Here is a 25364-nt window from a genome sequence, read left to right on the forward strand (position 1 = left end):
AGTTATTTGGTCATTGGGTTTTTCTTGAAGTCAAGGAGAGGAAGCTATGGCAGGAGGAAAACAGTATGTGTTTTAGATGTTGGGAAGATTAAGTGTTCTTTTAGGCCAACAGGAAAGGAGCTGCTAGAAAGCAGAGGTTGAAGAAATAGAAGAAATAGAAGGATTAACTAGATCTCGCCTTTTCTGTGTTTCAAGGAAAGCAGTTAAAGGTGGATATAGATAGCGTTTGGAGAGTGTATGGCAGAGTGGAGATTAGGGTAGAGGAAATTAAAGGCTGTGTTTTTTTGTTTTATCCTGAGGAGTTAGCTATTAGCTGAAAGCTTACAGCATTGTAGAACAGTGAGGAAACGGGGAACCTCTCACTGGAGAGGACTCAAGTCCTTGTGGTGGCAGACATGATAAATGTGTTGGTCACCAGACCTCAGTAGTTCATCAGTGCCCAGTAATCAAGGTTCCCTGGAGAAGCCAGTGGTTGTGTTGTTCTATGTAGAAGCAGATAAAGAACAAGTCAGGTAATATATATTTCTGAGCTGACTTCAGGCTGAGTTGTAAGGGAAGTGACAAGCAAAGATGGAAAAGAGAGAGTGAGACTGGAAGTCTTCTTCCTGATTGGAGAGTAGCTGTTGTAGGAGTGGGGACAGAGTGAGGGCTTTGAAAAGAGCAGTGGTGGAACTGGGAGGATGAGACGTCTCATCCTGGCATTCATGCTGCGGGACTATATCATTTTTCAGATGAATTAGGAGACAGAGGCAAAAATTCTTTGAAAGATGAGAAACAGGTGGAAAGAGAAAACAGGAGAGATGGCAGCAGTGAAAAAAGGCAAGACTGAGATACAAGATTGAGATGCTTAGAGGCTGCACAGGGGTTTGTGCTGTAGGTGAGGGTTGAGGCCATGCAGGGAGTTCAACAGCAGCAAGGAGAGAGCTGGGCATTGAAGTTGCCCTGCAGAGGTCTATGGTCAGTGTGCTGGACAGGTCCTAAGAATAACAGGCTACAACACAAAAGAGGAAAGAGACAGAGGGGTGAGGAAGCTCAGCTAAATGTCTGTAATTGTGACTTTCTCATTTGCCCATCCCAATTTCAATGCTAATTAAGATGGATGGTGGTCACATCTTCAACATAAAACAAAAATGGTGGCATCCTCATGGAGGGAATGTCTTCAGAAGAATGCTATGTGCTGTACTGTTTTTTTTAGAATTTACTTTTGGAATGACTCTGCAAGGTGGTTAAGGAGTAATACAAACTAACTAATATTTTAATTACAGATCACTAAGCAGTTTTGAGTCTGGAGAGTTTGTTGAATGTACTGAGCAGTTAGAATTATTACCAGGAGAAAATATCAATTTACTGGCTGGAGGATCAAAAGAAAAAATAGGTACTTGAGAAAATAATTTTTAAGTTAATTATTTTTATGGATACGTTGCTCAAAATGTTTGACTTAGTATATTTTACTGGAAAATCTGGAAATCGTTTTATATTTATTTGGAGGCAGAGTCCCGTGTGAAGCAACACATTTAGGGCTGTCCTGTTTACATTTGATTTGGCCAACGAGAGACAGTTCAGTTAAAATTAAGTAAACTAAAAAAAAAAAAAAAGAGGCTACATTAATATTTTGTGATTTATGTAACCATTTTGTTTCAAAAAGTACCAAGTGGTGTTTAAACTAAATGTTTTTCTTGATTTTCATCTTGATGTGGCTCATTGTTATTTATCACAAGTAGAACATTTTAAAAAATGCTATAATGAAATTTAATGAGTATTATATGTGTTAACCTTGATTTGCTAGATTCAACAAAATTTGCTAATGTAGGTCTGGATCAATCCCCCTCCTCCTCCCCCTCCCCCTCTCCCTCCCTCTTCCCCTCTCTCTCCCCCACTTTCTCTCCCTCTCCCTCTCCCTTGCCCACTTTCTCTCCCTCCTCCTCCCTCTTCCCCCACCTTTCTCCCCTCTCTCCCTTCTCTCTCCCCTCTTTATTCTCTCTCTCTCTCTCTCTCTCTCTCTCTCTCTCTCTCTCTCTCTCGTAGATTGACTTACTGATTTTTGAGCCTTTGAAGGCAAGTAATTTTTAGGGGTTTGAGGTACCATAATTTTATATGAAGAAATTATTTTTATATATCTAAAAATGCTTAATTGTAGTGTTTCACTGCCCTAACTTAAATATGAAAGATGATAGTCACTGGTGATAATACTGTCAAATATCAAAATTACTCTCGTACAGTAAAAAATTAACTTAATGAAATGTATTTAACTTTTGTAGATATGAAAAAACTTCTTCCTAACATGTTAAGTCCAGATCCAAGGGAGCTTCAGAAATCCATTGAAGTTCAGTTGTTGAGAAGTTCTGTTTGTTTGGCAACTGCTTTAAACCATATTGAACAAGATCAGAAGTGGCAATCTATAACTGAGTAAGTTTAATCTTAAAGAGGTAAATGTGCCTTATGTATATATCATATGAAAAATGTACATGAGGAGGAGAGGGCTACAAGGAGACAGTTCCTAGAACTGATACTCTAGTAACCCTTGTTTTGATTGTAAAGGTCATTTGATACGTGAATGCCGCTGGCGTATACTGAGATTGAAACAAAATAGTGTACAAGTCCTCCAAAGCAAATGTGTTGTATCATTTTGTTATAGAACAGCCTGCTCCTCTTACTCCCCTCAGCTTGGGGTACTAGTTTGGTACCATCTTATCAACTGCTTTGTTCCTTTAGTGATTACAAGTTGAAACTTTCCGTAATTAATTGACAGTAAGTATTTTGTTTCAGAAACGTGGTAAAGTACTTGAAGCAAACATCCCGCATAGCTGTTGGGCCACTGAGACTTTCTACTTTAACAGTTTCACAGTCCTTACCAGTTCTAAGTACCCTACAGCTGTATTGCTCATCTGCTTTGGAGAACACAGTTTCTAACCGACTTTCAACAGAGGTATGTATATGTATATTTTTATGAGTATTCTTATGAATATTAATGGTCATTGCTATCGAACAAAGACCTTATTTTTTGAGTTTTAAAAATAGCATTTGTACTTGGACAAACTAGTAAATCTGGAAATCTAACATGCCATTTTCAGTCAGACTTGATTTTGAGAAGTGTGTGGGGCAGATGGAAGAACCTAAGATAAGTATTCTCAAGGGTGACTACTTGCTCAGTTTTTGGGAGTTTTTTTTTGGGGGGGTATGGTGTTCAGAAAGATATTTACCTTTGACAGATTATGTAAACTTTAGATTTGACTCAGAGATCCTCCTTTCTCTCTCTCAAATAGGATAGAGTTCAACCAAAGATAGGGCTTTCCTGAAGGAATTTATAATCTTTGAGAATCTGGTTAGAAAGGAATAGTTTCAGTGTTTTTCTGCAGTTTAGCTTCTGCTTTATAGTAAATATGCTGTGGTTATTTTTTGTAGTGTGCTTTATTGATAAGTATATTGATAAATTATACTTAATATTGTGAAAAAAATGTTTCCTCTAAAACAAAGGTTTCCTCTTACAGTGTGCTAGCTTCTTGTGATTAGAAGATAAATGATGGATGGGGATAGTTTAATAGATAAAACTGGAATAAATCTGAAGTAGCCAGCCTATATTGGAGTCCTGGACTTACTAGCCTTGTATCTACAAACATATAAAGAATCTGCTGTACATTAAGTAATCTTTCTCTGGCAGGACTGTCTTATTCCACTCTTCAGTGAAGCTTTACGTTCATGTAAGCAGCATGATGTGCGGCCATGGATGCAGGCATTAAGATATACTATGTACCAGAATCAGTTGTTGGAGAAAATTAAAGGTAAGTAGTTTTTTGAAAATAGAAGCTTTATTGAGTATAAATTACACATCCTAAGTGTACCGTTTGTTGAGTTTTAACATAACTACCAGTACAATCAAGAAATAAAGAATATTTGTCTCACCCCAAAAGGTTCCCTTATGCCTCTTTAGTCATCTCCTAACTGGCCCCTGTCCCAGATAGTCACTGATATGCTTTCTCTCTCTAAAGATTATACTTGTCTTTACTAAAGTTTCATATAAGTGGAATCACAGAACGTGTTTCCTATGTCTGGCTTCTCTTGCTTAGCAAGAGGATCATCCAATTTGCACGTATTAGAATACACTTCTTTTATTGAGTAGCTTTCCATTGTATGTATATATGACAATTTGTTTCTCTCTTCATCCTTTGGTAGAGAGAGATATATATCCCTCCTCCCCCAAATTGTTAACTATAAGGCTGCTATGACCCTCATGTACAAGTCTTTGAGTGAACATATATTTAAAATTGTTGGGCCACATGGCTTAACTTCCAAAATAATAAGGCAGTTTATTATAAAATGTTGTGCGTTTTACATTCCTTGTGGTGTATTATGAAAATTCCATTCGTTCTACATTCTTGGTATTGTCTTTTAAATTTTGCCCTCTAGAGTGGGTGTGTTGTAGCATCTTGTGATTTTATTTACGTTTTCCTGATGATTAATGATGTTGAGCATCTTCATTGCATAGTGGCCATGCACTTAGGTTTCAAATATCTGTTGAAATCTTTCACCCATTTTTAATGAAGTCATAAGATTTGTTTTTGTGTTCTGAACATAAGTTCTCTGTCACATAAAATGTAATGTAAATGTTAACTTTTTTTTTTTTTTTTTTGAGTTGGAGTCTCACTCTGTCGCCCAGACTGGAGTGCAGTGGCACGCTCCTGGCCCCACCGCAGCCTAGCCCTGCTTGACTCCAGCGATCCTTCTGCCTCAGCCTTCCAAGTAGCCGGAACTATAGGTGCATGCTACCACGCCCGGCTAATTTTTGATTTATTGTAGAGATGAGGTCTCGCCAAGTGCCCGGGTGGGTCTTGAACCTGTAGGCTCAGGCAATCCACTCACCTCGGTCTCTCAAAGTGCTGGGTTTACAGGCTGCACCACTGAGCCCAGCCTGTGAATGTTAACTTTTAAACATTCCAGATGTATAGCTAGAGAATTTTTATAAATGTTTCTGTGTCATGTAATAAGGATGCTAGTAATTTATTTTATTGCTCCAAAGTAGAAGAGTTGCCAGAATGCTGTTGAGTTTTAGTTAACAATGTGGTGTAGGTACTTATATTACTGAGTAAATTTGAGTGTTACATGCTAAGTAAGCTAACTGCCTAGGTACAAACTTGAACTGTGGGGTGATTACTTAGAAGTATGACTCTTCTGGCCCTTCACTGCCAACCACACCTGGGTTTGGATCATTGGGGCCCAATATTTGCAAATTGAGGGACTTTAGAGCAAATTATTAAACTTCTGTACTGTTTATCAGTTATATGGGATTACTTGACTCTTGAGATTCTTGTAAGGCTTACACACTATTAGAATACACTTCTTTTATTATTGAGTAGTATTCCACTGTATGTATATATGACAATTTGTTTCTTCATCCTTTGGTAGAGATATATATATATATTTCTCCCCCTACACCCCTCAAATTGGCCTGTTAAGTATAAAGCTGCTATGAACTTCATGTGTAAATCTTTGAGTGGACATACATTTAAAATTGAGAGGAGACAGGGTATATAAAAGTCCAAGCACAGAGTGTGGCATGTAATAGGACTTTTGCAAGTACCATCATCTCCTTTCTAACCCTTCCCATATCAAACAAGTTTTAAAATTGGGAAGAAAAAGCCAGTAGCCTAATAATTAGATTGAGAGACAGAACTCCATTCCTCCTCATTTTTTTTTTTTTTATTCAACAAAAGTTGATCCAGTGTGCTTTTATGCCTGGTACTGTGTTCCATGTTAGGATATAATGGTGATTGGGGGACTCCAGATTCTAGCAGGGAAAACTGACATCAAACAAAGATGAACCACTATGATGTGTTGAATGGAAGTACATATGCATGGTGCTAAAAGAACATAAAGCAAGGGCACCTGATTTAAACCTAGGAGTCAGAAAAGAAGTTGGGGAGGAAGTAACACTCAAGCTAAGCCTTGAGTTGGGTAGAGATGAGAAAGAAGGCAGGCTGATTTGGTTAGAAAAAACATCGTGTGTGAATGCCAGAGAAAATAATGAAAGATTCTTTGATGACTCAGTTTGCCTAAGGGAGAGTAGGAAGAGATGGAGCTGGATGAGACTGAGATTGGAGTGGAATACAAGGCATCAGTATTTGGGCATTTGGGCTTTGTCAGAAAGGCAGTGGGAACCATTGAACAGTTTTAAGCAAGGAGGGTAAATGCTCAGATTTACCTTTGTATAATAAGACTTGAGTTGCAAACTGGAGAATGGATTAGAGAAGGATAAGAATGAGGTAAAAGGAACCAGTGAGGCTAAAGTCTCTGCTAACAAAGGTAGCTAAGAGTAGCAGTAGGGGCAGATATGAGGAAAAGGATATGAGAGTTGAAAGTAAAGCCTGTGATGATTGCCAAACGTGCTCAGGCAGCCAAGTACTTGCTCTGGTGTGCCTTTCCTTGAGAAGGGGGAATTGGGAGAAGGGAGTAAAAAGTTTGGAGGGTGGTGGAAAATGAATTTCACTTGACATAATTGACAAGTTGAAGTGCCCTTGAAATACCTAGAATGTAGGTGACCAGTTGGCAGGTGGAACTGAGCTGTCAGGTCTGGACTAGAGGTAAAAATTCTAGAGCCATGAGCACTTGTATGGTACTTGAAGCTACAAGAGCAAATGATAATATACAGGGAGAGTATACAGAGTGAGAAGAGTGGGAGCCTGAGACTGAGCCTGGAGAATACCAGTTTTAATGGATAGGTAGTGGAAGAGAAAGAGATTGAGATGGATTCTTCAACAGGGCAGGAGTAAAATTAGGAGGGAACAGCATGGTCACAGGGCAGAGGGCACTTCCAGAAGTGGGAGTGCTTTCCTCACCCTTTGGGCCTAGGCTGTTTATTAAAGATTCATAAACTCAAAAGATAATTTCTTATAGCAGATGATTTTTTTCTCTACTTCTTTGTATACATTTAATTTGACAAACACTGTTTATTGTATGCCAAACACCATGCTAGCTTGCAAGGGATTTGAAGACACTTTATCTTTGTTTTAGGATATGGGGAAAAAGAGGGATAGTTGAGGAAGAACTTTTTGGCCATGTTTCCCTGCAATCTGGATTAGGCAAATCAGGGACTAATGAAATGTCTTCTTCTCTTCAGAACAAACAGTCTCAATTAGAAGCCATCTGATGGAGTTAGGTCTAACAGCAGCAAAATTTGCTAGAAAACGTGGGAATGTGTCACTTGCAACAAGACTTCTGGCACAGTGCAGTGAAGTTCAGCTGGGAAAGACCACCACTGCACAGGATTTAGTCCAGCATTTTAAAAAACTATCAGCTCAAGGTCAAGTGGATGAAAAATGGGGGCCTGAACTTGATATTGAAAAAACCAAACTACTATATACAGCAGGTTAGTAAAATGAATTATGGTTTATACATGATTATAATAAATCATATATTGTATATGAATGTTACTGTATGTGGTGTAAAGACGGTAACAGAAAAGTTGATTATTTCTAGGTGTTGCAAAATATTTGTGTCCTAAAATTGACTTATCATTCTAACTCAGTGCTTTTGGAATAATTTTGTTACATTGTATTAAAGTAAGGAATGTCTCCAGAGATGATTATCACTGAATTTATGTTTTTAAAAGTTCACTATTTTACAGTGAAATAATGTCAGTCATTTGCTTGTAAGGGCTCTAAGTGCTGAATTTTTGGTTTTCTGTAGGCCAGTCATCACATGCAATGGAAATGTTGAGTTCTTGTGCCATATCTTTCTGCAAGTCTGCAAAAGCTGAATATGCAGTTGCTAAGTCAATTCTGACACTGGCTAAATGGATCCAGGCAGAATGGAAAGAGATTTCAGGACAGCTGAAACAGGTTTACAGAGCTCAACAACAGCAGAACTTCACGGGGCTTTCTACTTTGTCTAAAAATATACTCACTTTAATAGAACTGCCATCTGTTAATACAATGGAAGAAGAGTATCCTCGGATCGAAAGTGAATCTACAGGTAGGGTTCCTCTATTTTATTAGCTTTAAAATGTTGATTTAGACATTATATCTTCAGTTTACAACGTTATGGTGGCTGTAACTTGCCACAAAAAGTATGTCTATGAAAATCTATTATATTGCCTGGAAGTCACTAAAACATATTTAGGATCTAATGCTATTTTGGAAGTTACTGAACTCTGCTTCTAGACCATACTTCCAACCTTCCAGATTCAAGCTGACATAACATCAACTTAGATGTTTTTGCTGGCAGTGTGGTCTGCCCCGTTTCTAAAATATCATTCCACACAAGAAGGAGCAACCAAAATATAAAATAGTAACCTGTGCTCCTCTTGATTGATGGAACACAGAAACTGCAGAAAGATTCAAGTTTTCCATTCTGACACTAGTGCATGTAACAGAAAGATACTCGGCAAATAGGGTAGTTGATTCATTCAATCAGTGTTTGAGTGCTTGTTGTAGTAAGCACCATTGTTCTGTTTTTAAAGTTTGGAGAATAATTTAACGTCTTTGCTAAAACATGAGACTATACCTTTATTTTGTTGCTCTGAAGCCTAGGAGTTCAATTACTTACTTACATTGGTTTAATGTATATTTAAGGTCTTAGTACTTCTAAGGGGTGTATCTTGTGATTATTATAAATCTTCATTTTAGCAGATGCATTATAGCAGGTAATTTCTTCATCTCTAACATGGAAATAAAGATTTTTACCTCATGGGTGCCTGTGGATGAGATGGTATACTCATTACCTACGTGTTATTTACCAGAATGCTTTTTCTTTCTTTTTTTTATTTTTGAGTCAGTCTTACTCTATTGTCCAACCTGGAGTGCAGTGACATCATCACGACTCACAGAAGCCTCAACTTCCTGGGCTCAGGCAGTCCTTCTGCCTCAGCCTCCTGAGTATCGAGCTATAGGTGCCGCCATGCCTGACTAATGTTTTTTTGGTAGATACAAGGTCTGGCTGTGTTGCCCAGGCTGGTCTTGAACTCCTGGGCTTAAGCAATTCTCCTGCCTCAGCTTCTTAAAGTGCTGGAATTGCAGGCGTGAGCCACCACACCCAGCCTAGAATTTTTTTTTTTAATTTCAGCAAAGAGGCTATAAAACCAGAATGTTGAAGATAGATCACGAGAAAGTAGCCAGTCAAATTCATAATGCAAGATATTCTACAGTATATCAGACACTTGAATTGTTTATAAACTTTAGTGTCCTGAAAGACAGTGATGTGTTCCACAAGTGATAATCTAAGTTTGCATGAGAAAGCTAACTGATTCATTTCAACATACTAGTCTTTTAGAAAATATGCTCCGGTTTTGTGCCTTCTCAAATTATGTGCGATAATATTATGGAATGCATCTATTGCTTGCAGATGAAAACCCATGTGCATGGGAATACCATTAGAAACTTATGAATGTAATGTTGCTGAGTTCTTTTGTTCTTTCCTTTATGGCAGTACATATTGGAGTTGGAGAACCTGACTTCATTTTGGGACAGTTGTATCACCTATCTTCAGTACAGGCACCTGAAGTAGCCAAATCTTGGGCAGCACTGGCTAGTTGGGCTTATAGGTGGGGCAGAAAGGTGGTTGACAATGCCAGGTATGTATTTTATTTAATTTAATTAATTAATTTATTTTTTTGAGTTGGAGTTTCACTCTGTCGCCCAGACTGGAGTGCAGTGGTGTACTCCCGGCCACCATAGCCTCGACCTGCTGGGCTCAGGCAGTCCTTTCACCACAGCCTTCCAAATAGCTGGAACTATAGCCACGCGCTACCATGCCCGGCAATTTTTTTTATATTATTTTATTGTAGAGACGAGGTCTTGCCAAGTTGCCCACACGGGTCTCGAACCCACGGGCTCAGGCAGTCCACTCGTCTCGTCCTCCAAGTGTTGGGATTATAGGCTGAGCCATCAAGCCCGGCCCAGGTATGTATTTTACATGTAATTTATTTAATGCAAAATGGAGGTTTCAAATGTCTGCTGATTTGGTACCATTTTGGTAGCTAAGATACTGATGACTGGTTTATTTTTATAGTCAGGGTGAAGGTGTTCGTCTGCTGCCTAGAGAAAAATCCGAAGTTCAAAATCTGCTTCCAGACACTTTAACTGAAGAAGAGAAAGAGAGAATATATGGTATTCTTGGACAGGCTGTATGTCGGCCAGCAGGAATTCAGGCAAGAAAAACATGATACAGTGCTTGGGGGAGGTAGTGTCATGATCACTGTTCAAACTCACTGACTTTGAGAAAACTGGTTACATATCCTTGATTAAATATAGAATGGAGTTTAGGCAATTACTGTTGCAAATAAAACCTTTCAAGTTTTAAGATGAAAGTGAGTTATGTTTTTCTAAGAAGAATATATATTTTTTGAGAAATCAAATTATTTTTTAGGGTCCTATTAGGAAGAGATGAAGTTAATTTTATGTAAATTAAATTATCTTTTAATTGCTCTTCTGATTAGAAATTAGGTTCTTAACTCTAGGTTGGGAGCTTTTGAAATAAGCCAGTTCACAGGCCGAGCATGGTGGCTTAAACCTGTAGTCCCAACACTTTGGGAGGCCGAGGTGAGAGGATTGCTTGAGCCCATGGGTTCGAGACCAGCCTGGGCAACATGGCGAGACCTCATCTCTACAATAAATCAGAAAATTAGCTGGGCATGGTAGCATGTACCTGTAGTTCCGGCTACTTGGAAAGCTAAGGTGGAAGGATTGCCAGAGCCCAGCAGGTTGATGCTGGGGTGGCTGTGAGCGTGTCATTGCACTCCAGCCTAGGCGAGGGAGTGAGACTCCAACTCAAAAAAAAAAAAAAATGCCAGTGCATGGACCGTATCCTTAGAGATGCTGAATTGGACCTCTGGGTGTGTGTGTTTCTAAACTTACCTTGTGATTCTAATATATACCCAGAGTTGAAAACAATGGATAGTTGATCTGTAGGATTCACTCCCTCCCCACTCAAAGTTCTTCAGTTCTAGATTGCTGTAACTATAGAGGATTTAGGTACAATGTTCAAAGGCATGAATTTTATTTGCCAGACTAAACTATATGACTCAGTTTTTGCTCTAAGCAATAGCATCCATAAGTGTCTGTCAAAACTGGTGTTAGGTATACACACAAGCACTTAAAGAGATTAGGGTGTATTGCATTTATTCTGTGCATATTCAGCCTCAAACTTTTGAAAAGATCATATTTGTGTTTAATTTCTGTGGGCAGAAGACTATGTTAACTTGAAAGTATTTAAAATTAAAAAAACCAAAGGTCTTTAATCTTTGTTAAATGCTTATATCCTTGTGCAGTGGCTTCACTTGTAAATGTGTCATAAAGAGAAGTATATTAATGTTGATTTTTAATGAGTATAACATCAAATGTGGACTAATTTAGTTTTTCATAATAGAATATTTTCATGATAGTAAAATTACATACCTTTTTCCTTTTTCAGATTGTATTAAACTATCATTTTGTGCCCAATTTTTCTTTAGGATGAAGATATAACACTTCAGATAACAGAGAGTGAAGATAATGAAGAAGATGACATGGTTGATGTTATCTGGCGTCAGTTACTATCAAGCTGCCCATGGCTTTCAGAACTTGACGAAAGTGCAACTGAAGGAGTTATTAAAGTGTGGAGGAAAGTTGTAGATAGAATCTTCAGCCTGTACAAACTCTCTTGCAGTGCATATTTTACTTTCCTGAAACTCAATGCTGGTCAAGTAGGTAGCACACGTTCTAAGAAAATTTATATGGAATTCTTTTGTGCTAAACAAAAACAATGTTCTGAATTATTTTCTTATTTCTTCCCTTTATCTTTCATCTTTAGGTTCCTTTAGATGAGGATGACCCTAGGCTACATTTAAGTCATAGAGCAGAACAGAGTACTGATGATGTGATTGTGATGGCCACACTGCGGCTGCTCAGATTACTTGTGAAGCATGCTGGTGAACTTCGACAGTATCTGGAACATGGCCTGGAAACAACACCTACTGCTCCATGGAGAGGTGATGGCCTAAATAAAATGTTTCAGGAAGTCAGGCACGGTAGCTCAAACCTATAATCCCAGCACTTTGGGAGGCTGAGGTTCAAGGATCGTGAACCATGATTGTGCTACTGTACTCTAGCCTGGGTGACAGAGTGAGACCTCAACTCCATTAAAAAAAAAAGAAAAGGAAAAAGTTTCAGGAAATTTATTTCTAAGTGGGATGTATAAGACAATTTAATAATAATGGTTTCTTTATTGTTCAAATGTGTAAAAGAATAGCTGTATTAGTTCATAGGACACCCTGGACTGCTTGTTACATTACTGAGACCTTTGCCCCCACCTTTCTCAGAAATGGGAGGCTGAAAGGCAGGAGCTTTTTTATATGAAATGAATTTTGAAGAGGGTGGTGAGTACGTCTCAGAAGATTTTGTATACTCTTTGTAAAAATTGTCTGCAGCGGCCTTGTTTGTAGGCATTCACAGAAGATATATTTCTCTAGAACATTTTTTAGTTGGCCTGGACTTTGATTACAGTTATGTACCTTAACCAGACTTGCAAATCAAGAGCTATTGTTTGTTAACACAAGGAGAAATTTGAACCCCTAAAATTTGTGCTGATGTTGACACACATCAGGTTTTATCTGTTCACATCTACTATGTTGATAGTTGCCCAGTAGCTTTAAATAACTTTAAAGTGTCTTTCTTTTTTTTTTAAATTAAAGATGTGGAATACAATTCAGGAGGGTTAGGTACACAAATGTTCATTATGTAGGTACTCTTGTTGATAAGGTGTGCCCCTCTCCCCAGCGGTTTCCCACTACTTTCAATCCTAACCCCCACCCCCACCCCCACCCCCACAGTTTCCCTTCTACTGCCAATCCCTTTCTTATGGTATAATGATAATTGTTCAAGGTCCGCTTATGAGTAAGAACATATGGTAATCTGTTCTTTGTTTCTGTGATAGATCACTGAGTATGATAGACTCACAATCCATCCAAGTTGCTGCGAATTCCATATGTTTGTCCTAAAGTATCTTTCTTTCTTCTTATCCTGAAGGAATTATTCCACAGCTTTTCTCACGCTTAAACCATCCTGAAGTATATGTGCGCCAAAGTATTTGTAACCTTCTCTGCCGCGTGGCTCAAGATTCCCCACATCTCATACTGTATCCTGCAATAGTGGGTACCATATCACTTAGTAGTGAATCACAGGCTTCAGGTATAGAATGTTAAGATACTACTTTTTTAAGTATAAATAGTTGTGCGAGTAATGTTTGTTAGGTCAATTTTTTTGAGCTTTTTCAGTGGTATTAGTTATCATTTATTGAGGAGTAACTATATCTGGCAATAGGACATATGCTTTGCCTATTATCATTAGTCTTTGTCTTTACAATAACCCAAGACATGGAGAAATGGAGTAACTCTCTCAGATTCACTGAACTGTAACTGGTAGAGAAGGATTAAATCAAGTTCTGACTTTAACTGGGAGAACACATTATTATTTGTTAGAGATTCATTTATTCTCTTTCTCCCATGTTTCTTCCATTAGCTTGTAATATTCATAAATATGAAAGCTCACCTTGTAAAAAGACAGAGTAGTCACAGTCTTTAATCATTTAATACACGGAAAGCAAATTAGTTAAATGAGTACTCTGTGTTGAATATATGCACATGGGAGAAATATTCAGAGTATCCCTTATGCTCCTCATTATAGGAAATAAGTTTTCCTCTGCAATTCCAACTTTACTTGGCAATATTCAAGGAGAAGAATTGCTTGTTTCTGAATGTGAGGGAGGAAGTCCTCCTGCATCTCAGGATAGCAATAAGGATGAACCTAAAAGTGGATTAAATGAAGACCAAGCCATGATGCAGGATTGCTACAGCAAAATTGTAGATAAGCTGTCCTCTGCAAACCCAACTATGGTGTTACAGGTACAAGGAAGTCCAACTCGTGTTTTAAAACAATTTTTATACATCCCCCACCCCCCATATAAAAGAAAGAAACCTAAAAACAAACTAATAGAAACTGTCATGGAAATAATATTTGAGCGTCAGTGCTTTTAGAATAATCAAAAATGGTTATCTATATTGATAGAATCACTAATCAGGACTCTCTAATTGTATAATGAACAAAAATTACACACATTTAACTTGTAATGCCCAGTGTTTAAAGACTGTGCTGTGTGTGGACTTGAAATTGAGTTGTTTGGATGTGCTGTGTGTGCAGGTTCAGATGCTTGTGGCTGAGCTGCGCAGGGTCACTGTGCTCTGGGATGAACTCTGGCTGGGAGTTTTGCTGCAGCAGCACATGTATGTTCTGAGACGAATTCAGCAACTCGAAGATGAGGTGAAGAGAGTCCAGAACAACAACACCTTACGCAAGTATGTTTCCATACACTTCGAAAATGAAACTGTCTCTCTTTTTAAATGGGTTAAAATATATATAACATATGATTTGCTATTTTAACTGTTTTTTTAAAGTGTACAGCTCAGTGGCATTAAGTAAATTTGCAGTGCTTTGCAGCCATTACCACTGCTCGTTTTCAGAACTTATTCATTATCCCAAACCGAAGCTCTGTACTCATTAAACAGGAGCTCTTCTTTACCTCGTAACCTCGACCCCTAGTTACCTCTATTCTACTTTTGTCTCTACAAATTTACCTATTTTAGGTTCCTCATATAGATGTAATTGTAAAGTATTCATCATTTTGTGTCTGACTTCTTTTTTTTTGGGGTTGGAGTCTCGCTCGGTCGCCCAGACTGGAGTGCAGTGGCCGCTCCCGGCCACCGCAGCCTCGACCTGTTGGGCTCCGGCGATCCTTCCGCCTCAGCCTTCCAAGTAGCTGGAATTATAGGCATGCGCTACCACGCCCAGCTGATTTTTTGATTAATTGTAGAGATGAGGTCTCGCTGCCCAGGCAGGCTCAGGCAGGCTCAGGCAATCCACTCACCTCAGGCTCAGGCAATCCACTCACCTCAACATCCCAAAGGCGCGGGATTACAGGCTGAGCCACCGAGCCCGGCTTGTGTCTGACTTCTTACATTGAGCATAATGTCCTCAGGATCCATCATATTGTAGCATGAGATAGAATTTAATTCCTTTTTATGGCCTAGAAGTATTTTATTGTATGGCTATATCAAATTTTGTTGATCCATTCATCTGTTTATGAACAGTGTATTACTTCTACATTTTGGCTGTGTGAATAATGCTCCTCTGAGCATTGGTCTACAAGTATCTGAGTTTTTGCTTTCCCTTATTTTATGTGAATTTTGTGTATATTTTGTATATGATCCAGTGAATTTACTGAATCATATGGCAGTTTTGTGTCTCACTTATTGGAAACCAAGAAATCATTCCACAGTGGCCGTACAATTTTACATTTTCTCCAGCAGTGAATGAAAGTTTCAGTTTCTCCTCATCCTTGCTGCCACTTAACTTCTGCTTTTTTTTGATGATAGCTGTCTGAGTGGATGTGAAATGGTATCTCATTGTGGTTTTGGTTTGCATTTTCCTAACAACACATGTTGTTGCATATCTTTTCATGTGTTTATTGGCCATTTTTAGGCCATTTCCTCTTTAGAGAAATGTCACTTCAAGGCCTTTGCCCATTTTTTTAGTTGGGGTATTTATTTTTGTTGTTGAGTTGTAGGAGTTCTTTGTATATTCTGGATATCAACCCTTAACAGCTATATGATTCGTAAATATTTTCCATCATTCTGTGGGTTTTCTTATTCTCTTTTCTTTTTTGGTCTTCTTTTGATAATATTGTTCTATATTTGTGTAAAACTTTAATGTTCAATACATGTTTGAATAAAAATGTCTTTTTGGTTAGAGAAGAGAAAATTGCAATTATGCGGGAGAAGCATACAGCTTTGATGAAGCCCATTGTATTTGCTTTGGAGCATGTAAAGAGTATCACGGCAGCCCCTGCAGAAACACCTCATGAGAAATGGTTTCAGGATAACTATGGTGATGCAATCGAAAATGCTCTAGACAAACTGAAGACCCCATCAAATCCTGCAAAGCCTGGAAGCAGCTGGATTCCATTTAAAGAGGTACAGAATAATCTCAAGAATGCCACTGAAATGGGAAATTTTCTGTGAGATACAAAACTTAAATAAGTGGATTCCCCTTACTTGAAATATGCGAACTTTTCTAAGCCCTTGCAAGGTGGTAGCCTGTGAACAGTTGCTTAGAGGAAACGTAGAGAGAAGTGTTTTGTTTATTTTGAGAATTTGGAAACTGGTGGGTAGAGGGGGTGGCAAAGGTGCCTGCTCTTTCATATTTGGAGGGTTCATACCAGTGAACCACATACTGTAATGAATTAGCCAAGGGAGGGCTCTGGCCTTGAGTAAACATTAGTTGCCGACCATATTCTCATAAAAGATAGAGAAATTTAATCTTGTGCCTATAAAGTTTTTCTTGAGGTAAACATTCTAACATTGGGGTAAACGTTTCTAACAGACAAAATAGTCACCTATAACAACACCAATTTTTATGAGGAATTGTGCTGAAATCAGCTCTGCATGTGCTGCTTGGAATGATTATTATAGCAAATAGCACCTTTATTTGTAGCTCTTGCTTTTTTTACATTCCTTTTTTCTCTATCTTTTCCCTTTATGGCTCCTGTTTTCTTTACTGAATATCAGTAATGAGAAAACTATTAAAAGACTTGTGTAGAAACAAATATAGAAACAAAAAGTACAGCTGACTTTAGTAAATGCAGACTGCTAAATTCAGATGAAATAGCTAGAAGTACGAGACAAGAAAGTGAGTGTGAAGGAGGAAGTTTATTATATGTACTTTTGCCAAAACTCGTTTCCTTGTGTTTTAAGACCAGTTTCTTGTTTCTTTGTCTCCATCTCGGTAAATCAAGTTAGACACCCAGAAGAGGAGATAGGATGAATGCTTTTTAAAACCCGTATGTGTTGGGTGTGGTGGCTCAAGCCTACCCAGTACTTTGGGAGGCCAAGGCGAGGGGATTGCCTGAACCCACAGGTTCAAGACCAGACCGGACAACTTAGCGAGACCTCATCTCTACAATAAGTAAAAAAGTTAACTGGTGGTACATACCTGTAGTTCCAGCTACTTAGAAGGCTAAATCGAAAGGTCACCTAAACCCAGTGGTTTGAGGCTGCGGTAGTCGTGAGTGTGCTATTGCACTCCAGCCTGGATGACAGATTGAGACTCCAACTCAAAAAAATAAAAATAAAACTCATGTGTGTATGAAATAAATCAGAGACAAATTTTGATGATTGTGTACATTTTAAAGAATAATGTTAAAAAGAATTCCTGTGCCTCCCTTTTAGATATTGTGCAGTTAAAAAAATAAATACAATTAACTAAGGAAATAAAACTTTGTGGAAGTCTCACTTACTTTTCCTAATTATATCTTCTTCCCCACAACCAGTTTTCTCAACTTTGAATTAATCATTATCTACTTTAAAAAAAAGTTTGTTTATTGATACATTTCTAAATGACATGTTTAGTGTCTACCTGTTTTTGAACTTCATGAATGAGATTATATTGTGTGCTCATGTCTGCTTTTTTTACTACCATATTTTTTCAGATTAGTATTAGATTTTTTTTTTTTTGAGTTGTAGTCTTACTCTTGTTGCCCAGGCTGGAGTGCAGTGGCACGCCCATGGTCACTGCAGCCTTGACCTGCTGGGCTCAGGCGATCCCTTCCACCTCAGCCTTCCAAGTAGCTGGAACTACAGATGCACGCCACCATGCCCAGCTAGTTTTTGTGATTTATTGTAGACACGAGGTCTCACCAAGTTGCCCAGGCTGATCTCAAACCCCTGGGTTCAGGCAGTTCCTTTTGCCTAGGTCTCCCAAAGTCCTGGGATTATAGGCTGAGGCACTGTGCCCGGCCAGTATTAGATTTTTAAAGGATTCGTTCATTATGTGTGTAAGCAGCACAATTTATCTATTCTTCTGTCAGTAGGTACTTGAGGTATTTTCAATTAGGTTTTCCTTTTTATGAACAAATGTTTCTAAGGATTGCATTAAAAATTTTCACATGCGACTGGAGGCAGTGTCTCGTGTCTATAATCCCAGCACTTTGGGAGGTGGAGGTGGGAGGATTAACTGAGGCCAGGAGTTGAAGACCAGCCTGGGCAACATAGTGAGACTTTGTCTCTACAAAAAAACTTAAAAATTAGCTGAGTGTGGTGGCATATACCTATAGTCTCAGCTATTCTTTGGGAGGTTGACTCAGGAGGATTGCTTGAACCCAGAAGTTGGAGGCTGTGATATGCCACTGCACTCCAGCTTGGCAACAGAGTTAGACCCTGACTCAAAAAAAAAATTTTTTTTTCACATGGAAACAGAGCCCAAAGTTTATTAATTCAAGTTTATATTATTGAGTTAGCTACAAGTAGGGACACAACTGTACATGCAGTCTGTTCCCTGTGGTTATCAGAAGAGATTTTCGGCCCTGGCACAGTGGCTTATGCCTGTAATCCCATCACTTTGGGAAGCCAAGGCTGGAGGATTGCTTGAACCCAAGAGTTTGAGACCAGCCTAAGCAATATAGTAAGACCTCATCTCTACAAAAATTTTTTAAACATTAGCCAGGCATGGTGGCACATTCCTGTAGTCCCAGCTACTTGGGAGGCTGAGGCGGAAGGACTGCCTGAGGTTGAGGCTACAGTGAGCCATGGTCATGCCACCGAACTCTAGCCTGGGCGACGGAGTAAGACCCCCAATACAAAAAAAAAAGAAGGGATTTCAGGGTTTTTCTACATACTTTAAATGGTCAGAAATCTACATTGTTACTTTTCTGTTGAAAATATTTTTACTTGTTTTTTGTCTTTTCTTCAGTTTTAAGTCTTTTAGAAATCCATTTAATTTCCTCTCCTCCAGCTCTATAAGAGTAGACTGGGCCTCATTTTTTCTTGCAATTTAATATTAATAACTTTGCAGGTGACTTCCTAAGGGTGTGTCTACTTGACAGTCAACTGTTAGCAACATCTTCTACTCTGTTGCAAGGACGCAATTGATTTGTTTTGGCATTGTACAGACTTAGCTAAACATTAGGGATTAGTTTGCTAAAAGCCTGAATTGGGTGATCACAGCATTAATTTCTTCCTATCTCCTGTGATGTGATTGCTTGTTTGGACATAGGAGAAGATGGAAGGGTTTAGCAAAGTAGAAATCACCTAGAGAATTATCAGTATACCATGTTTCCCATCCTAGGATGGCCCAGATAGCTAACACCAAATTAAAATTAGGAATTAGAACAACAAGTGTTTGTATGGGTGTGTAAACTTTTATGCCTAATTGAATGTAGAAGAAAATAAGCATTCTAATCATAATGTAATCTTGTTCTCACCTTGTGAATATAGATAATGCTGAGTTTGCAACAGAGAGCACAGAAACGTGCAAGTTACATCTTGCGTCTTGAAGAAATCAGTCCATGGTTAGCTGCCATGACTAACACTGAAATTGCTCTTCCTGGGGAAGTCTCAGCCAGAGACACTGTCACAATCCACAGTGTGGGCGGAACCATCACAATCTTACCAACTAAAACTAAGCCAAAGAAACTTCTCTTTCTGGGATCAGATGGGAAGAGCTATCCTTACCTTTTCAAAGGTAGGATTTAAAACTTCCTCTCTTTTTAAGAAGAGTTTTATTATTAATGCTTTGTGTGGATATTGGTATGTGTAATAGGAGATTACTTTAGGCAAATTTCTGTATGTCATTATTACCCTGCAGTCTCCTGTATCTTATAATTTTGAATGGCAGTGGTTGGGTACTGTGCAGAAACATTTTCACCTCCCACCCTTGTGTATGAACTTGTGCAAGCAGAACAAGTGACATTAATGCTAATAATGCTAATATTTACTACTAATATCTTTCACTGAAAGTGTCTTCTGATGCTGTCAGTGTGCCTTCTGGGCTGTCAGTTATTGACTGCTGTTGCTAAGTTGCAAAAGACAGAAGGAGTGGTATTCTCTCAACCCCATGTTGTCACTTATTCTAGCTACTTTAATTTTGTTTTAATAGGACTGGAAGATTTACATCTGGATGAGAGGATAATGCAGTTCTTATCAATTGTGAATACCATGTTTGCTACAATTAACCGACAGGAAACACCCCGTTTCCATGCTCGACACTATTCTGTAACACCACTAGGAACAAGATCAGGACTAATCCAGTGGGTTGATGGAGCCACACCCTTATTTGGTCTTTACAAACGATGGCAACAGCGAGAAGCTGCCTTACAAGCACAAAAGGTTGATTAAACTTTAAGTATACATGTTCTGTTATTTGAGTGTCTTAAATGTATATGTATTAGCCTAATCTATGCTGTTAGTGAAGTATTTCTAGGCTTACTAGACTTCAGTGTTTCTGCGTATTTATAAGTGTTAAAGAAGGAAAAGAGTTGAGGTCCATAGGTCAGTATTTTTGAGGTGCATTTTAAAAATAAAGATTTTTATGGTTTCTTTTTTTTTTTTTTAAGAGATGGGTGTCTCACTCTCACCAGTATACAGTGGTGTGATCATAGCTCACTGCAGCCTTGAGCTCCTGGGTTGAAGCGATTTTCCCTCCTCAGCCTCTTGAGTAGCTAGAACTACAGGCATACACCCAGCTAATTAAAAAATTTCTTTTGGTAGAGATAGGGTCTTACTATGTTGCCCAGGGTGGTTTTGAACTGGGATTACAGGTGTGAGTTACCAAACACAGCCAAAAATAGTTTCAAGAGGCAAAAGTGATCACATTAGGTTGATCTTACTCTATAGACAAATTGGAGGGGTTGGGAATGTGTGGTTATTAATCACTCAGTAATTTATATTTTGTTTATCAATGCTTTTATTGGGCTTACCTGGATCTTTTTCATTAAATTTGTAAATAATAGATACCTTTGAAATCCAGGTTCTAGCTGAGCACAGTGGCTCCCGCCTATAATGCCAGCACTTTGGAAGGCTGAGGTGAGAGGATTGCCTGAGTCCAGGGGTTTGAGACCAGTCTGGGCAACTTGGCAAGACCTCATCTTTACAATAAATCAAAAAATTAACTGGACGTGGTGGCATGTGCCTGTGGTTTCAGCTTCTTGAAAGGCCGAGGTGAGCCGGGCTCGGTGGTTCAGCCTGTAATCCCAGCGCTTTGAGGTGAGTGGATTGCCTGAGCCCATGGGTTCGAGACCTGCCTGGGCAACTTGGTGAGACCTCATCTCTACAATAAACCAAAAATTAGCTGGGCATGGTAGTGCACGCCTGTAGTTCCAGCTACTTGGAAGACTGAGGCGGAAGAATCGCCGGAGCCCAGTAAGTCAAGGCTGCAGTGGCTGGGAGCGGCCACTGTACTCCAGTCTGGGTGACAGAGTGAGACTCCAACTCAAAAAAAAGAAATCTAGGTTCTTTTCAATGTTAATAAGAAGCAACTTTAAGTTTAGAGTTAATCACCATGGCATCCTATTTTGTACCTCTGAATTTTATACTTTGATTTAGACTAGAAGTTTAATTTAGAATTTATTTTAGCCATGTATCTGAGTGTTAATATATGCCAGGAACAGTACTAAGCTTTACCGATATTAAGATAAATTTCTTCGGTTGCAACTTCAGGAACCCATAGCTAGCTGAAGAGAATGCTTCTAGTTACAGTAGGCATGAAAGGAACAAGAGTTTGATAGGAGTCAAGTTTTCGGAACAGTTCCTGAGAAGTAAATTAGAGAAGGAGATTTTTATGTAATGTGTTTCTGAACTTCTAGTGTTAATTTTATATTGATTAAATCATCTGTAAAAAATGAAATGTGTGCACAAATGAATGGTAAGTTGTAATTTTTAAACTGAGTGATACATTACAGAGACTAATGACTGTTTAGTTTTGAATTGAACCTCAAGAAAATTTAACAGAAGACCAGTTTTTCAATAAAGTAGTAGTACCTAATTAAAAGAAAAATGTAGCGGTGGCTCAAGCCTATAATCCCAGCACTTTGGGGAGGCCAAGGCAAGAGGATTGCTTGAGTCCAGGGGTTCGAGACCAGCCCGGGCAACTTGGCGAGACTTTTGTCTCTACAATAAATCAGAAAATTAGCTGGGTGTGGTGGCATGCACCTGTAGTTCCAGCTACTTGAAAGGCTGAGGCGGAAGTATCACCTGAGCCCAGCAGGTTGAGGCTGCAGTGGCCATGATCATCCCACTGCACTCCAGCCTGGGTGACAGAATGAGACTTAGACTCAAAAAATAAAAGAAAAAATGTAGTTATAAAAATTCATAGTTCAGAAGAATTGGCTATTTTGTACATGAAATTTAGCTGAGTAGGTAGGGAATGCTCCTAAAAATCATTCTTAAAAATACGATTTTACACTCAATCTTTGTCCTAACTGAAATAAAATTGGTCTTTTTTTTCTTTCTTTTCTTTTTTTAAAAAAATTTATAAAGGCCCAAGATTCCTACCAAACTCCTCAAAATCCTGGAATTGTACCTCGTCCTAGTGAACTTTATTATAGTAAAATTGGCCCTGCTTTGAAAGCAGTTGGACTTAGCCTGGATGTGTCCCGTCGGGACTGGCCCCTTCATGTAATGAAGGCAGTGTTAGAAGAGTTAATGGAGGCCACACCCCCAAATCTCCTTGCCAAGGAACTCTGGTCTTCTTGCACAACACCTGACGAATGGTGGAGAGTTACACAGGTATGTGCTTTGTTTTAGACTGTAATCAGTATTATTTCTTTTGCCTGCTACCTTCTTATCTGTCTATCTTATTCGTCTTCTTTCCCTTCCTTCCTGCGTCCCTCCAGATTTGGTAGTTTGAGACCAATATTTTAGTCTATTATTACAGTTATAAAGGCCTAGGCCTGGCCATGACTCTGTCTGAGGGCAGGATGGGGTAAGGGTTATGGATGAAATGGAAAGGAGGATAAGAATTTAGAAAAGGATAAAACTAGGGAGGCTGAAGAGAAGTTGCTTGTTTGTTTTTAATCATCCTAACAGTGACTAACAGGGACTGTAGTGTTAGATGCAGCTGCTCTGTGCAGAGACTGAGTGACCACATGCAGCAGACTCGAGGAGCACTTTTTGTTATTTTAAAATAAAGGAGTAGGATTCTGGCATTTTGTACATTTTAGAGCATCAAGTCCACGTTGAAGGAAAGTTTCCTAATGATGTCTAACTTGTTTCCCCACCCCCTTTGCTTTAGTCCTACGCAAGGTCTACTGCAGTCATGTCTATGGTTGGATACATAATTGGTCTTGGAGATAGACATCTGGATAATGTTCTCATAGATATGACGACTGGTGAAGTTGTTCACATAGATTACAATGTTTGCTTTGAAAAAGGTAAAATAAAAGTGGACTTTTTACATTTATATGAGGGTCAAATGTTTTTTGGTGAAAGGGCAAAATATAACGGTTTGTCTTTTCAAGGTAAAAGCCTTAGAGTTCCTGAGAAAGTACCCTTTCGAATGACACAAAACATTGAAACAGCACTGGGTGTAACTGGAGTAGAAGGTGTTTTTAGGCTTTCATGTGAGCAGGTATGCTGTTTTCTCTTCTGCCTCTTATTGAACATATTAAATGAACAAAACCTATGGAATAAACAACAAAAACTTCAGTGTGGCAAAACTTATTTAAACTCCTCTGAAAACAGGTTTTACACATTATGCGGCGTGGCAGAGAGACTCTGCTGACACTACTGGAGGCCTTTGTGTATGACCCTCTGGTGGACTGGACGGCAGGTGGCGAGGCTGGGTTTGCTGGTGCAGTCTATGGTGGAGGAGGCCAACAGGCTGAGAGCAAGCAGAGCAAGAGAGAGATGGAGCGAGAGATTACCCGTAGTCTCTTTTCCTCCCGAGTAGCTGAAATTAAGGTGAAGCCCAGTGATGTAATAAACTATCATCGTCTTTTTGTTAGTAGAGAAAACATGTTCATACAAAAGTTGAGTAAACTTGTCTTTCTAATTTTTTGGCAAGGCATAACATAATATTGAAATGGCAGTTAAATATGACAACTTGATGTCATCTTTTTATTAGGCAAATCTCCCACATAAATACATGCACATAGCCGGGCTCGGTGGCTCAGCCTGTAATCCCGCACCTTTGGGAGGCTGAGGTGAGTGGATTGCCTGAGCCTGCGGGTTCGAGACCCACCTGGGCAGCGAGACCTCATCTCTACAATAAATCAAAAAATCAGCCGGGTGTGGTAATGCATGCCTGTAATTCCGGCTACTTGGAAGGCTGAGGCGGAAGGATCGCCGGAGCCCAGCATGTCGAGACTGCAGTGGCTGGGAGTGGCCACTGCACTCCAGTCTGGGCGACAGAGTAAGACTCCAACTAAAAAAAAAACAAAAAAAAACACATGCATAGTTACATTCCACACTCCTAAGAGGTGGGTTAATGATTTGAAAAAAATTATAATTCTCAAATATAACATTGACGTGTGTTTACCAGTGATGATTGTAAGTGTTTTTTAATTGGATAGCCTCCCCTTCCCCATCTGGTAGCTAATCTTGTTCTGAATAACATGTTGGTATCTGCATGGTATAATGCTATGCAGTTTGTCAGTTAGTGTCTATGTGAACATGAATGCATTAGTTAGTTATCTCTGTTCAGGGGAGATGATGCCATCACCCCTTTGGGGTTTTATTGAGATTTAAATAGAATGTGCAAAATTTTCCTCCAATATTGTCATGTGTCCCAGTTGACCTTGCTCAATCTTCCTAATCATAATGTATTTTTACAGGTGAACTGGTTTAAGAATAGGGATGAGATGCTGGTTGTGCTTCCCAAGCTGGACAGCAGCTTAGATGAATACCTAAGCTTACAAGAGCAACTGACAGATGTGGAAAAACTTCAGGGCAAGCTGCTGGAGGAAATAGAGTTTCTAGAAGGAGCCGAAGGAGTGGATCATCCTTCTCATACTCTGCAACACAGGTTTAAAACGTATTTCTAAATACATGCTATTAAGAATTTTCTTTGTGAGGCAAAAGCAAGAAGATTGCCTGAGCCCAGGCGTTCGAGACCAGCCTGGGCAATTTGGCAAGACCTCATCTTTACAATAAAAGTTTTTTAAAAATTAGTCGGGCGTGGTGGTACATACCTGTAGTTCTAGCTAGCAGGTTGAGGCTGTGGTGACTGTGAGTGTGACTCCAGCCTTGGTGCCAGAATGAGACTCTGACTCAAAAAAAAAAAAAAGAAAGTATAAACCTTGTTAATGTGAATTAGAATTATTGCAAAAAAAAAAAAAAAAAAAAGAATAAAAAATAGAATTATTAGGAAGGAGAGGGAGATGGAAGGAGGGAGAAAAGAATGGAATTATTGCAGCAACTCATAAATCATAAAAGCTCTTTTAGTGACTGTAGTTTCAAAGTGTAAATAAACAGCCAATTCACATAAATTATCTGCTTTTATTAAATGTTTGAATGGCTAATTATGGGAGATATATAGGTAGGTGAAGGAGTTAGAACACTGAACTTGGAGTCAACA

The 25364-nt window shown here is 38.9% G+C and overlaps 1 protein-coding gene across 1 annotated transcript in view; it reads left to right on the plus strand.

Annotated features, from left to right (window-relative positions):
* The window catches only part of SMG1 (SMG1, nonsense mediated mRNA decay associated PI3K related kinase), an 88640-nt gene that overhangs the window by 40407 nt on the left and 22869 nt on the right, over positions 1–25364 (plus strand). Inside the window, exons 26-46 of the mRNA XM_008050116.2 lie at positions 1266–1375; positions 2259–2406; positions 2767–2926; positions 3659–3779; positions 7112–7360; positions 7681–7965; positions 9418–9562; positions 10000–10138; positions 11441–11671; positions 11779–11956; positions 12993–13154; positions 13650–13867; positions 14163–14317; positions 15769–15991; positions 19289–19535; positions 19950–20179; positions 22328–22576; positions 23082–23220; positions 23308–23417; positions 23531–23749; positions 24622–24812. Of these exons, the coding sequence (XP_008048307.1) occupies positions 1266–1375; positions 2259–2406; positions 2767–2926; positions 3659–3779; positions 7112–7360; positions 7681–7965; positions 9418–9562; positions 10000–10138; positions 11441–11671; positions 11779–11956; positions 12993–13154; positions 13650–13867; positions 14163–14317; positions 15769–15991; positions 19289–19535; positions 19950–20179; positions 22328–22576; positions 23082–23220; positions 23308–23417; positions 23531–23749; positions 24622–24812 (3909 nt within the window). The remainder of the gene's footprint in view (positions 1–1265; positions 1376–2258; positions 2407–2766; positions 2927–3658; positions 3780–7111; positions 7361–7680; positions 7966–9417; positions 9563–9999; positions 10139–11440; positions 11672–11778; positions 11957–12992; positions 13155–13649; positions 13868–14162; positions 14318–15768; positions 15992–19288; positions 19536–19949; positions 20180–22327; positions 22577–23081; positions 23221–23307; positions 23418–23530; positions 23750–24621; positions 24813–25364) is intronic.

Source organism: Carlito syrichta, unplaced genomic scaffold, assembly GCF_000164805.1.
Source record: "Carlito syrichta isolate Samal-C Ts95f unplaced genomic scaffold, Tarsius_syrichta-2.0.1 Scaffold142996, whole genome shotgun sequence".
NCBI classification, from domain to species: Eukaryota; Metazoa; Chordata; class Mammalia; order Primates; family Tarsiidae; genus Carlito; species Carlito syrichta.